This window comes from Mandrillus leucophaeus, unplaced genomic scaffold, assembly GCF_000951045.1.
Source record: "Mandrillus leucophaeus isolate KB7577 unplaced genomic scaffold, Mleu.le_1.0 Scaffold1553, whole genome shotgun sequence".
Lineage (NCBI taxonomy): Eukaryota > Metazoa > Chordata > Mammalia > Primates > Cercopithecidae > Mandrillus > Mandrillus leucophaeus.
In genome coordinates, this window is record NW_012101536.1 from 451,093 (window position 1) to 464,197 (window position 13,105).

Consider the following 13,105-nt stretch of genomic DNA (forward strand, 5'->3'; position numbering starts at 1 on the left):
GGTCTTGAACTCCTGGGCTCAAGCGATCCTCTCACCTAGGCCTTTCAAAGTGCTGGGATTACAGGCATGAGTCACTGTGCTCAGCCTGTAATTTTTTTTTTTTTTTTGCAAAAAATTTTGGAAAAAAAGTGGCCAGCCTATAATTTTTGAAAACTTTGTTAAAATACATTCATCAGAGGATACTTTCAGCTCATCTGCAATATCAAATGGGCCATTTTATAGATATGTGTAACATTCAGACCACCAAGCCAAGAAAAGTAAACTACAGTATCTATTTTCTGCCCACCAAAAATGTACAGAAATGGAAGTTGTCAGTTGTCTCACTATTTTCACTGAAAATCAAGGTCTGCATGGCTTTCTCAACCTTCATTCCTCTCCTCAGCGGCCAACCCATGGAGGAAATAGAATAACTTAGTGCTTTCTCCCAACTCACCCTCAAGCCTCACTATCACTGAGAATTTCAAACTAAGTGACAACACAGCAGTTACATATCCTCACAAAGTAAACACCAAAAAGTGTTCAAACACAGGCCCATGGCTGTGACACCACTAGCCCTGGAAGGCAAAGGAAGAAGGTCTGGAATGAGAGGGAGTGAGCTGAGCTTCGGGAAGGAAGGCACAGTCTCCTCATGCTGAGAGCCACAGCTTCCCTCCTATCTGAATGTGTCCTGAGGCTTCCCAGGGAGAAAAGGGTCACTCACTCAAATGAGAGCCATTTGGACTTGGCTGGCCTGAAAAGATGAGTTTGGAATTTGCATGAGAAAATTTTATGGAAGAGAGTATTCTGAAAAGAAGCAACATGAAGAGGAGAGAGAAACACCCCAAGGGCTGTCCCCAGCTTTCTTTACATTTTAATACAAAAAAACACATTTTAAAGAACACATGTTTATAATACCCAAAAGTTGGTGGCTTTCAACTCAAAAAAACTTCCTTTAACCAAAACACAATGACTAGAGAGACAGATGTGGGACAGATGATGCTACCCAAAGGTTGGGGTTTTTTTTCTTCCCTACTTCTACCTCCCCAAGCCTGCAGTGGTCACTGCCGCCAGTAAATGCTTCAGGAAATTCAATGTCATGTTCCCAAATGTCTTGTCCTGAAACCAAAAACACCGTGTTAATTGAAATCAACCAATTGATTTCAATTAACACTGTGTTTTTGGTTTCAGGACAAGACATTTGGCTAGTGAGATGTTCGGAGAAAACCATTTGAAAATGTCCACACCAGTGGTTCTCACACTTGAGGGTATATAAGAATCACTTGGAGGATCTGCTAAAACACAGATGACTAGGCCCACTTCCCACATACCCAGCTCATGACTCAGTAGCTCTGGGGTGTGGTCTGAGAATGTATATATCTACTAGGTTCCCAGGAGATGCTGCAGCTGTTACTGCTGGTCTACAGACCCCACTGTGAGATTCTGTGGTCCTCACTATTCCTCCTTGTCCTCTCTCAGAGAGTAACAAGGTACACTAGCATATCAATGACCCTGAGCAGTCCTGCAATAAAGAAACCTATTTAATCCAGCCTTTTGCAACTAAATTACAATGCCTCCTGCTTCCCATACACCATTTCTGAATGTCTCTGGGAAGCAGTGCTTCATGGAAGGAAGTAGGAGAAGGTGGAGGGCTATGGGCCATATTACATACCAAGATCCTGGCAGGGCAGCACATCTGGAGACTGCTGTCTAGAAATCCAAGAAGCATTAAGAAATCTGTCAGCAGGTAGCAAAAGCCAGTCCACCTCCAGCCTCAGATTAGGACACTGGATCTTAGCCAAGAATTGGCAAGAATAAAACAGGAACCTAGCTTTTAGAGCATCTAAGATATCAGGAGATTACCAAGCTTCAAACCTTAAGAATGGTTCAAACCCAGCTATGTGTCAGATAAATTAACCATATACAAGGCTAGTTATAGCATGCTGGCCTGGACCTCCAAGATGAGTCCCAAGTTGAGCCTCATGGTGGGGAAGAAGTAGCCCCAAACACCCAGGAATCTTGTTAAAAGGTAGGTGCTTATTTCATATCTATGATGGTGTTCAAGATTCTACATTTCTATAAAGCTCCCAGGTGAGGCTGGTTATCAAACCACACTTTGAGTAAGGCCTTGGATTAGAGGTTCAGCAAACATTTTCTGTAAAGGAAAACATTTCAGCTTTACAAGCCATATGGACTCTGTCACAACTACTCAACTGCCATTGTATCACCAAGTAGCCATAGACAAATACTCAAAGGAATGAACATGGCTGTGTTTCAATAATATCAAAATTTGAATTTTATATCATTTCCATGTGTCACAAAACATTATTATTCTTCTGATTTTTTTTTTCAATCAGTTTAAAATGTTAAAACCATTCTTAGCTCAACTAATCATATAAAAACTGGCAGTGAGCCATCTTTGGACTGCCTGGATTTTGTTTACAGTCCCTCACCCTAGATTACTGGTCCCTAACCTAGATCTACCAAATCAAAATACACAGATTTTGATTTGTGTATCAAAATATGGCCCAGGGAAACCATATTTCATCAGACTCCCCAGGTGATCCTAACTCAGCCTGTACAAATACCATTGCTGGCCAGGCACGGTGGCTCACGCCTGTAATCCCAACACTTTGGGAGTCCGAAGAGGGTGGATCACGAGGTCAGGAGTTTGAGACCAGCCTGGCCAAAATGGTAAAACCCTGTCTCTACTAAAAATACAAAACTTAGCTGGGAGTAGTGGTACAAACCTGTAATCCCAGCTACTCGGGAGGCCGAGGAAAGAGAATCGCTTGAACCTTGGCGGTGGAGGTTGCAGTGAGCCGAGATCATGTCACTGCATTCCAGCCTGGGTGACAGAGTAAGACTCCGTCAAAAAAGGAAAAAAAAAAAAAAAGGAAAAGAAAAGAGAAAAAAAATACCATTGCTGGGTTGGAAACTACTACTTACCCAACTGCCTGAAAAGGTGAGAGACCCCCTTTCAGTGCTGTTAACAGTTCAGTCTTCCTGACATCCCCAATTCATGGAGCTTGAGGGGCTTACTATGAGGGGCTGGGTGTTTTCCTCACTAACCCACTGCTCTCACTCTCACTCATCTCCCAAGGTGCTGCCTTCCCGCTAACCCCAGTGGCACTGATTTCTGGTATGAAGATAAAAAATCGCTGTGTCTTTAAGAGCTGATCAGTTCCAGGAATTCTCAGCCCCAGGAGTCTTGGCAGAGTGGCAGGAGCAGTCCTGATCACACTAGCCTGGTTTTCTTGACAGTTAAAGTTATTCATAAGGTATTAATACATCTTAGCTGCAGGGAAAAGCCATGCAAGGCCCCCGTTACCAATCAGCCTGAAGATGTGCTTTGCTGCTGCTCAAGGCTAAGCCAGGCAGGGGCTGTATTCCTGGCAGAAAGATTTAAAAAGAGATGAAGTTAAGGGGGTTGCATTTGTTTTTGAGTTAGAGAAGGGAGGAAAAAACCTAAACTACAGGCTGTACATGCTTATCTCAGGAATGTTGGGGACTTAGGAAAGGAAGGCCAGAGGATTCAGTGATGAAGGCAAAGCCAACAGGAAATGGGAGAGGAGGGGAAGTGAGCCACTGTGTGGTAGTTATAAACAGGCAAGCCACCCTGTCTTGGCCAAGAGCTGCTTCCTAAATTTCATCGTGTAGAAGAATCATTGGAAGGATCTTGTTAAAATGAAGATGCTGATTCAGTAGGTCTTGAGTTTGGGCCTGAGCTTCTGCATTTTTAACGTGCTCCCACGTGACCCAAGAGTTCACCACAGATGCTGCTGGCATGCAAGCACAGCTTTTTGTTTTGTTCTCCTTTTACAGAGTCACAAGCTCTACAAGAATATGGGGTCCATAGCTTGTCCCACTTGGGGTTAAGCTACCGACATCCAGGACTACACAGATATCGTTCAGGGAGTTCCCTGCACTACAGCACCCACCATCACACCCTCACAAAGAGCAAGTGGGGTCTCATCTCAAAACTAGCCTGCCCTCCACTCTCCAAGTCTTGAATCCTTGGACTCAAGGCCTCAAGTCCTTGAGTCTTGGGCCAGCCTTTATCCTTTTCTTGCCCAAAGTCTGTCTCTTGACCAAGACCTGTGTCCACAGATCTACATGTGCCCAGATGGGGGCCTCTTTTTCTAATTCACTCCAAGGTGCTTTATGCACTAGTGGTGGCCCTGCAGCCAGCATTGAGAGGTGGTCAGGCACCATCGGCTGACTCTGGCCAGTATCCTGCCACAGTTGAACCTTGAAAGCACTATACTAAGTGAAAGAAGCCAAACACAAAAGGATAAATACTATGTAATTCCATTTTTATGGAAGGTCAAGTGTAGGCAAATATATAGAGGCAGAAAATAGATTAGTGGTTGCCTAAAGATGGGGGATTGGGAAATGATGGCGATGGGGTTTGGAGTTTATTTGGGGAACAATGAAAACATTCTAAAATTGGTTGTGGTGATGAATGCACAACTCTGTGAATATGCTAAGACCATTGAGTCATACAGTTTAAATGAACGAGGTATGGTATGTGAATTGTATCTCAATAAAACTGTTATTAATGTAATCACAAATCAGTTGAGGAGTTCAAAGCAAGTGGTATAGAGAGGAAGCATTTGGGACTCTGACAACCTCAAAAGAGGGCAAGAACTGACATTGGGGCAGCGACTTTTCAGAACTCTTGAAAAACATCCAAACAGCTCTAGATATGAGATGCTGAGAGTACAGCCAAGTGTCAATATAAAGAATAGCTCTGAGACACACCCTGGACAGGGGCTCAGTGAACAATGCTGTATTTGTCCATTTTCACACTGCTATAAAGAAATACCTGAGACTGGGTAATTTATAAAGAAAAGAGGTTTAATTGGATCACAGTTCTGCAGGTTGTACAGGAAGTATAGCGGCTTCTACCTCTGAGGAGGCCTCAGGAAACTTACAATCAAGGCAGAAGGTGAAGGAGAAGCAGGCATGTCTTACATGGCCAGAGCAGGAGCAAGAGAGATGGAGGAGGTGCTACACACTTTCGAAACAACCAGATAATATGATAACTTACTATTGCAAAAATAACACCAAAGGGGATGGTGCTAAACCATTCATGAGAAATCAGCCCCCCATGATCCAGTCACCTCTGGCCAGGCCCCACCTCCAGCACTGAAGATTACATTTTAACATGAGATTTGGGTGGGGACACAGATCTAAACCATATCAAATGCTCAGTGCCATTCATTCTTGCCTGCCTATCCCTGGTGCCCCACAGGATGCCTGACATGTAGGGACCACACAAAAATTGAATTCAGTGCATGCCTATGAAGTGAAAGGAATTCTATAGCCACTAGACTGAGCTCTACTCCCAATTCTGCTTTGAATTCTCTGTGTGACCCCAGACAAATCCCTTCATCTTGCTGAGCCTCAGAGGCTTCTCCCTAAAATGCAGGGCAAGTTACTGTCTCAAGCATCCTCCCAGTCTGAGGTTCCATGGTTCCATGAATTAGGCAAGCCATGCAAGGGAGCCTGGGCGTGCAACAGAGAAACTCCTGCAGAAATCTAGATAAAGACCAAGATACCCACCCACAGGCTCAGAACTGGCCAGAGGCATGCCCCCCCCCAGCAAATGTCACTCCGCAGATTCACTGAGAGCCTCCCAGAAGTCAGGCTCCCTGCTAGACCATGAGAATACAAAAATGAACAAGATCCCACAACCTACTCATGTAGCTGGGGGCATCCGATCCCTGAATAGGTAATGGTGCAACATAATGACCCTACCCCTTGGAAAGCTGAATTAAAATCTAAATGGAAACAGAATTTCAGGGTCGGGTATGGAAAGGAATTGGAGCCTTGATCTGACTAATACTGAGTCAGTACCAACATGTCTGTCAGAGTTCCTATAAGGAATTGCCACTTTGTGGGCAGAATCTCAGAAGGTGGAGGATGTAGCCACTCCACCACTTCCTCACCACTCCACAATGGGCCTGCCAAACCTTGGCTTAATTCTCACCCTGTGGCCCTAATTTAACTAGTGTTTGTGAACAATCTTGGATCGCTGGGATTGGCAGGGTCATTCAGCTCAGCCACCCACACAATAAGTGGCAGGCGAGGGTCATCCATTAGCAGATCATGGGGTGTAATCAGCATTGAGGAGGTTCTCATTAAGTACAACTGGATGTTCATTGCAAACAGCTAGCGATAGCAGGGGACATGAGCTGCTAGGACATGTGATTACACTACAGGTCACTGTAAGAGTGGGACAGAAGAAATATTGCAATGATATTTCAAGGCCAAGGCAGAAAGTCTGTCCCCAGATTCTATGTTTGGATCTATTACTTAGAAGAAAGTTTGATAATCATTATGCTCAATTTACAACCCCAAACCTCTGGGATAATCCAAGCCATTATGTCCAAACCCATTTATCTTCTCCCTGGAGAACAATGTATAAAGAAGTATCCAGTGTGAGCTAAGGATTACGGGTGAGTGAATCATTCAGCTCCGGAATGAGTACTCCAGAGGTTTCTGAGGTCAGAATGTGCCAGACACCCGTATGATCCAGGTGCTACTAATTATCATTTGGAAAACTTGGGAGCTTAGCAATGCTACCAAGGACTTTTCTCTTGCACAAGCTTTTCCTCTAAATCTTTATCTGCAAATCCTGCCCCCAGAGCTCCCTTGAGTTTCTAAGTCTCTTAGAATAATGTCTTCGGGTGATTTGACATCCAAGAGCCTTCGCAATTAACTATGCCCTGATTCATTGCCTGTCCAAATGGACAAATTTCCTTTGACATTTAGCTATCTTGCAATCCGTTTTCTCAGGAAAGTATCATCTTGGAAATTCTGGTTAAATCCTACGGGGGATATTTGAAATAGGAAGCTTTGATTCTCTGTCACAATTACATCAATCAATAAATCCACAAATACTGACTAAAGATCCTCCCCCAAGTCACACTGTACTAAGTGGGGCAGGGGGGTACAGCAAGTTACCAGCCCAGGCCTGAAGGCAATTACAATTTACGATTACATCTGTTTTGCTTGGTGCTGCTTTTTAAGTGAAAATAACTGGAAACTATACACCTGGCTGTAACTGCAAAGGCCACCTGCTCACTGGTTCAATCAAAGTTTACCTACTCTGGTAATTTCATCTTACTCTGTACGTTGATTTTTCTGCCCATTAAGTGCACATTTTCTCATAGAATTCATGAAGATGCTCTAGCAACTAGTGGTTTTGAATCGGGATAGAGCCATCTCCCCAGAAAAAGGACACTCACACAGATTTTTGTCTCCAATTTCAAAACATTCTTAGAGAAGCCCACACATTCTCTACTTTCACTTTTCTTGGGCCTTTAGTGCCACCATCTCCGCATCAGCAAGTCTCAGCATCATTCTTCAATAACCAATCCCAGTGTTCCCACATCGCTCCTCTCTGTGCTCCCCGGGCCTGTCAATTCAACTGTATTATAACATTGATTACCTGAAATAACTATGTCTCTATTTCCCCATAAGACAGAAAGCTACAAGAGAGAAGAAATTACATACCTTCTTCATCGTGGTCTCCCAAGCACATAAATGCTTCATCATTCAGTGTTCACTTTGAAAATAAGTCTCTGGGCAGAGCCCAGGTTTTATTAGAAAAGGTAGAAACTGATTCTATGTCAGAACTAAATCCACATTTCCCAGAGAAAGATTCAGTCTTAAAAGATCACCCTCCTAAAACAAACGGCCCATAAAAGTTAGCAGTTCAGACATCACACATTAGGAAAGTGTCATCTTGGAAATTCTGGTTAAATCCTACAGGAGAGATTTGAAGTAGAATGCTTTGATTTCCTGTCACAATTACTTCAATCAATTAAGAACTGAGGGGCTGGTTTGAGAAACTCCCTATGAATTGGAACTTGGGAGAGGTTATTATTCACACTGCTCTTTTGGAAGCGAATCTTTAACCTGGCCATTAATCATAACTTGCCTGCTACAACTTTCATCCTATGCTATAGCCTGGCAAAACTAAAACTTCTTCTATTTAAATTCTCTCTTCACTTTCAATTACTAATTTCAGTTGTGTTCTCTGAAAGAGGGATTGATGTAGCACACATATTTGCATTTACTAAGGAAACCATTCAACCACTTTGGAAAGGCACAGATCAAGGTGGCCAACAAAAATAATAAGTGCAAACTGCAGCTTGCGGCTGCAGTCAGTCTCTCAGCTTACAGCCCCCAACAGAGAAGGTTATTGCTTAAACAGAGAGTGTTCGTAGATTTAAAAGGAACCTCTGTAGCCAGTAAGCCATCGTTTCTATGTACGTACACTCACGGTGGCACAAAGCCCTGTGTACCTGTGCACATGTTCCCCTTAGCTCCTTTCCTGTCCAATGGCCCATCACTGGAGTTACAGGCACTGTTAATTCATTAAGCACAAATATCCATGTGGCACAAAGTGCTCTGCTAGGCACCATGGGAAATACAAATAAGGGTAAGACACAGCAAGAGCTTAAAATCTGCAAGGGCTTAAAATCTGCAAGAAGAAGAAGAGCGCATAAATTATGATAATATACAGCATTATCATATGTGACATATGTGATAAATATAAGAGACCTGAGTGAGACCATGGGTGTTAAAAGGAAGGCAGGTTGCTTCCCATTGGAGTGACCAAGGAAAGGTCTCATCGAAGTGGGGGTGTTGCTGGATGGTGGGCAGAATTTGGACAAATGGCCAGGGGGAAGGATTCCAGGCACAGAAAGCAGCATCTGCCGAGAAGGAAAATGTGACTCAGGTCCTATAAGGATAGGATCTTAGGAAACCAGGGGGAAAAGACTGGAAAATTAGGCTAGAAGCAAACTGTCTAGGCCCCTAAAAACAATTAAGAACTTTCTACTTGAGGGAGAACAGGGAGTTGCTGCCCTAAGTTTTTGAGTAGGGGAGTGATGTGATAAAAAACAGTACTAAAGTCAATGGACTTAAAAGACCATTATCTAAAGTGAGAAAGTAAAATGAGCTAGAATTCGGGAGACCAAAAGTGAGAATGTTATAGCAATAATCTAAAAGAGAAAAGCAGCACTGGTTATGGTGCAAGGACTGATGAGTTGGGAAGATGTGAAGATGCAACTTTAACAATGGTTTCTGGTGTCTCATTCAGCTCCCAAATCTGTGAAATGAGTAGTAACAAACAAACAACATTGTACTGTACTGAAAGTGTTATCAATGAAGAAAATGCTAGAGAAAAATGACCTGCTCTCCCCAGCATATTTCCTTTTCATTGCAGAGTACTTCTGTCAGCTGATTACACGTTTTAAATCTAAATAGGAATTCCTAGCCTGTTCCCGGTGAGACCTTAATTATAGAACCTGAGCTAGGTGCTCCATTCCTAGTACTTATCTCCAAATGTGGTATTTCAGAAGACTGCTTCAGCTGATATAGTCTGGTTTGGCTTTTAGCAAACCTCACTTGGTTTTCCTGACTAGTAAAACCACGCTACTTTAGCAGTTTTCTCCAGATGTAAGATTCACGAAGCCTTTCTTAGAGGCCATGGTACTCATTCTCCATCTTCAGCCTTGTTTGCAGAAGGAGGCAGAGTGAACCTACAAAATCTCACATGCAAATACAGCTCTAAGAATTATTTTAAGAACAGAATCAAAATTCTCATCTGTTATAAGCATACAAACACAGGCAAACGCAAACAACTTTTCTACAAATTTTCCATACACTTCATGTGGGTTTTTATAGACACTGCATCTTTGCTAGGCTGCAAAAAATAGATCAGAGAGTCAGAAAAGCTGCATTAAATTCTAAGATGGAAGAACTCCAGAGACCTTCTAGGAGTGGGAATGAGAGTGATTTACTCTCACTCTGACAGATTTGCTATTCACGTGCAGATGGTTACATAATCGACTTGCTGATTGGGGCCGTAGATCTCCATCTTCTTTCAGGAGTTCCAGATTCAGGGCCCTTACTTTCTCTCTTACTGGACATATGATGTCCACTTGCTAAGAGAGTGTCTTTGAAATGATCTTTAAAATTTGTCACCCAGCACTTAGAGTGAACTCAGCCAATGTGATTTGCTTTCGGACCCAAGGGCCTAGAGAGTTTCCCCTCCCCAGCCTTCCAAAGCCTCTGGCTTGGACTGAAATCCCCTCCTCTGGATCTCACAACCTCGGCGGAGCACACTTCCCAAGAGACCCCATTGAGCCATGCCAAAAGGAGGCTCAAGAGGAGTGTCTATCAAGCAGCTCCAATCAGCTTCAGCTCATTTGTGGTCTGAGCAGAGCCAGAGGGCAGGTTAGGAGTCAGTGGAGGTAGTGGCAAGCAGGAACATGGTGGCTAAAAGTTGGGAGCAGCCTGCAGGCTGGCAGAGGGAGCCAGGAAAGCCAGGGATAGGTCCCAAAAGACTGTGGTAGTGAATGCCCAAACTGGCAAACTCATGATTCTGTGGCTGGGCCCTGGTAGCAAGCTATACTATATAAAGGTGGAAGATGAGAGAAAGGAGAGGGGAGGGCAGGGGAGGAGAAGGGAGGGAGGTCGGATGGAAAAGGAGAAGGGGTCCCCAGCTTGAGAAAGGCTCAACAAGAACTTGAGGTTCCCAGGCAGCTCACAGACACCTCCCAATTCAGTGCGGAAAAGCTATCTCTAGCTTCTCACCTTATTTGCCTGCTCCCCAGAAAGCTGCTTCTGGGGCACTTAATGACTTCCTCTTCCCCTATAGGTTCATTTTAACCTGATTCCTGCTAACGGGGGTGGGAGAGGTGGTATTAACACACCATGGGAATGACAGTTGCCTGGCAGTAAGGATAAAATTTCCTTTCCACTTTACCCTGAATCAGTTCCTACAAAGCAGCTGAAAACTTAAGAGTCAGCTCAAAACACAAATGTTCCTGTTTATTAATTTACAAATTTGTTTTATTCATTCATTCATTTAGGTGCATGCAGAGAGTTTCCCGCAGCCATCCCTACATCTCCCAAGCACACTGGTAGAAAGATGGGCATCCTCTATCCTTCTACCAGAACTCAGTAGGTTCATTTCTAATACCCCAGATTTAAGCTGCCCACAGTGTTGAACGCAGAGCCAAATATTTGCACGCCCTATAGCCCACGTCACCCACTTTCCCATTAACACTAAATTAAAACGCATCCATGGATTTCCTCTCCATTCCGAGGCTACAGGAGTGCGTGGCACATTGCCCTACTCCCCTGAAGCTCTTCGCTAACTTAAGACTCCAGGGTGAGGAAGTTAGCTGGAGCTTTTTAAAGTGCATCTCCAAAGATAATTTTGCTCACACCAGGAGAGCCCCCAAGAAACACCAGGGCCCCCTTAGATGCCGGAGACCACGCCCTACAGGAATAAGCCGCACCCTCTGCCCAGCAGAGCCTTGCGCGAGTAGCCCTCTTTCCCTGGGGCTAATCAAGTGCATGCCACATGTCACCACTCAGCCGGCGATTCTTCCTCAGAGGCGCAGACTTTCTCTGAATCCCCAGCAGGGGGGGTTAAGAGATTCAGGGGAGGCCCCGCCCGTGCCTTCCACAAAAGTCGCTTTCCCGTGGCTCGTGCCCTGCGGCCCCAAGGGGGTAGCCTGGGACGTGTAGTGGGAGGGCACAGAGGTTCCTTCCAGGACAAACTGCCAGCCTCCAGTGAGCAACCATGTGAGAGGCAAAATTCTGGGTGTGAGAAAGTAGCAAACTAGTCTGCGGCCAAACTTTCTCTCTGGAGCCTCCTACACCGAAAAGGGTTTGATTGGAACTCTGGAAGCCCGGACGCAGAAGGTGCCCGGGCTCCCGTCGCCGCGAGGGCGCCCCGCGCCTGGAGATGGGACAGTCAGTTCTTCCCGGTGCGTGCCCAGACACCAGCCCCGCTCCGCATCACCCCCACCCTCGGGCTGCGAAAGAGGAGTTCTGCGCAAACAAAGGGCGCCCCCTGCACCTCCCGCTATCCCGAGCGAAGGGTCCCAACGGCGACTCCGGGGGTCTTTGGTGCCCAGCTGAGGAGGCAGCCACGCCTCCGATCCTACCTGGGAAGCCGCGGCTAGGCGGGACGCGCAGCAGCAGCAGCAGCAGAGGCAGCAGCAGCAGCAGCAGCGCGGGCCGGTGTGCGGGGCTCCCCATGGCGAGCGGGCGCATAGCTCGCCTCGGCAGCGCAGCGCGCTTCCAGGGGCGGGAGGAGACCCAAGAGACCAAGGGACTGTGTGCTAGCGGGCGGGCGAAGGCCGGGCTGGAAAACTCCTCCTCTCGCCTCTTTTCCTCCCTCCTTCCCGCCTGGGGCCTGCCCTCCTTTCTCCGCCCCACTGGAACACTGCGCGGTTTGGGGCTCTGACCCACCCACCTCCTCCTTTTGTGCCAGCGCTTTCTGGCCAGAGAGCGCTGGAGACATGCCCCAGCAGAGCGAAATATCCTAGAGTATCTTTCTTTGCTCCAATTTGCGCGCCCCCTCACCCGGAATACACACACGGGTGGCTCAACCTCCTAGAACATCCCAGACGTCTAGAAGGATACCATCTGTGCAGAAGAAAGCTGTGTGAGTCACACGGAAACAGAAGGGGCAACCGAGGGGATTCAGAGTGGCCACACTGCGGCCGGATACTATGGCCACGTTCTCTGGTATGATCCTCACGACCATGCCCCAAGTTCGCTATTACTATGTCCACTTTCTCCAAGAAGAAACCGACGCTTAGAAACTTGCCCAGATTCACCCCCGTTACTGGCAGAGCAGGGACTGGAACTTACGTGTGGAGTTCTGCTGACGTCAAAGTCCATACTACAGTTTTTTTTGGTTTGTTTGTTTCTCTTTGGCAAAGGAATAAATCGAGGACTGGACCGGGTGCGTGCCTGCTGTGCTGCGGTTTAGGATGGGGCTTGAGGTTCTCCTTCCAGGATCAGCTGATGGGAGAGCACAGGCACAGAAAGTTCTCTGTCTCACCCACAGCCTTGGGGATCCAGCTGTAGGTTCCTGCAGCCAGATTTCCTCATTTCCTGGGTTGTTCTTAACCACCCCAAAGATACCACGACCAGACTGGAGCCTCCTCCCTGTAGCTTGGCATCGCTGGATCCTGGCATCAGGATGGGGTTTCTAGGCTGCCCGCAGGACGGATCTGGTTTCTTTGAGGCATTTGAGTAAGCCTCTCATGGTTTTGTTTGTTTGTTTGTTGTTTGGTTGTTTAGT

The 13,105-nt window shown here is 45.9% G+C and overlaps 1 protein-coding gene across 4 annotated transcripts in view; it reads right to left on the reverse strand.

Moving 5' to 3' along the window:
• Positions 1-12,234, reverse strand: part of SRPX (sushi-repeat containing protein, X-linked) — an 80,052-nt gene extending 67,818 nt beyond the window's left edge. For 2 of the 4 annotated variants that reach the window (XM_011975418.1, XM_011975415.1), the window contains exon 1: positions 11,958-12,234. In XM_011975418.1, coding sequence (XP_011830808.1) covers positions 11,958-12,066 — 109 coding nt within the window. In that variant the 5' untranslated portion in view covers positions 12,067-12,234. The remainder of the gene's footprint in view (positions 1-11,957) is intronic. The other 2 variants (XM_011975416.1, XM_011975417.1) reach the window with 1 other exon arrangement.
• Positions 12,235-13,105: the final 871 nt, after the last annotated feature.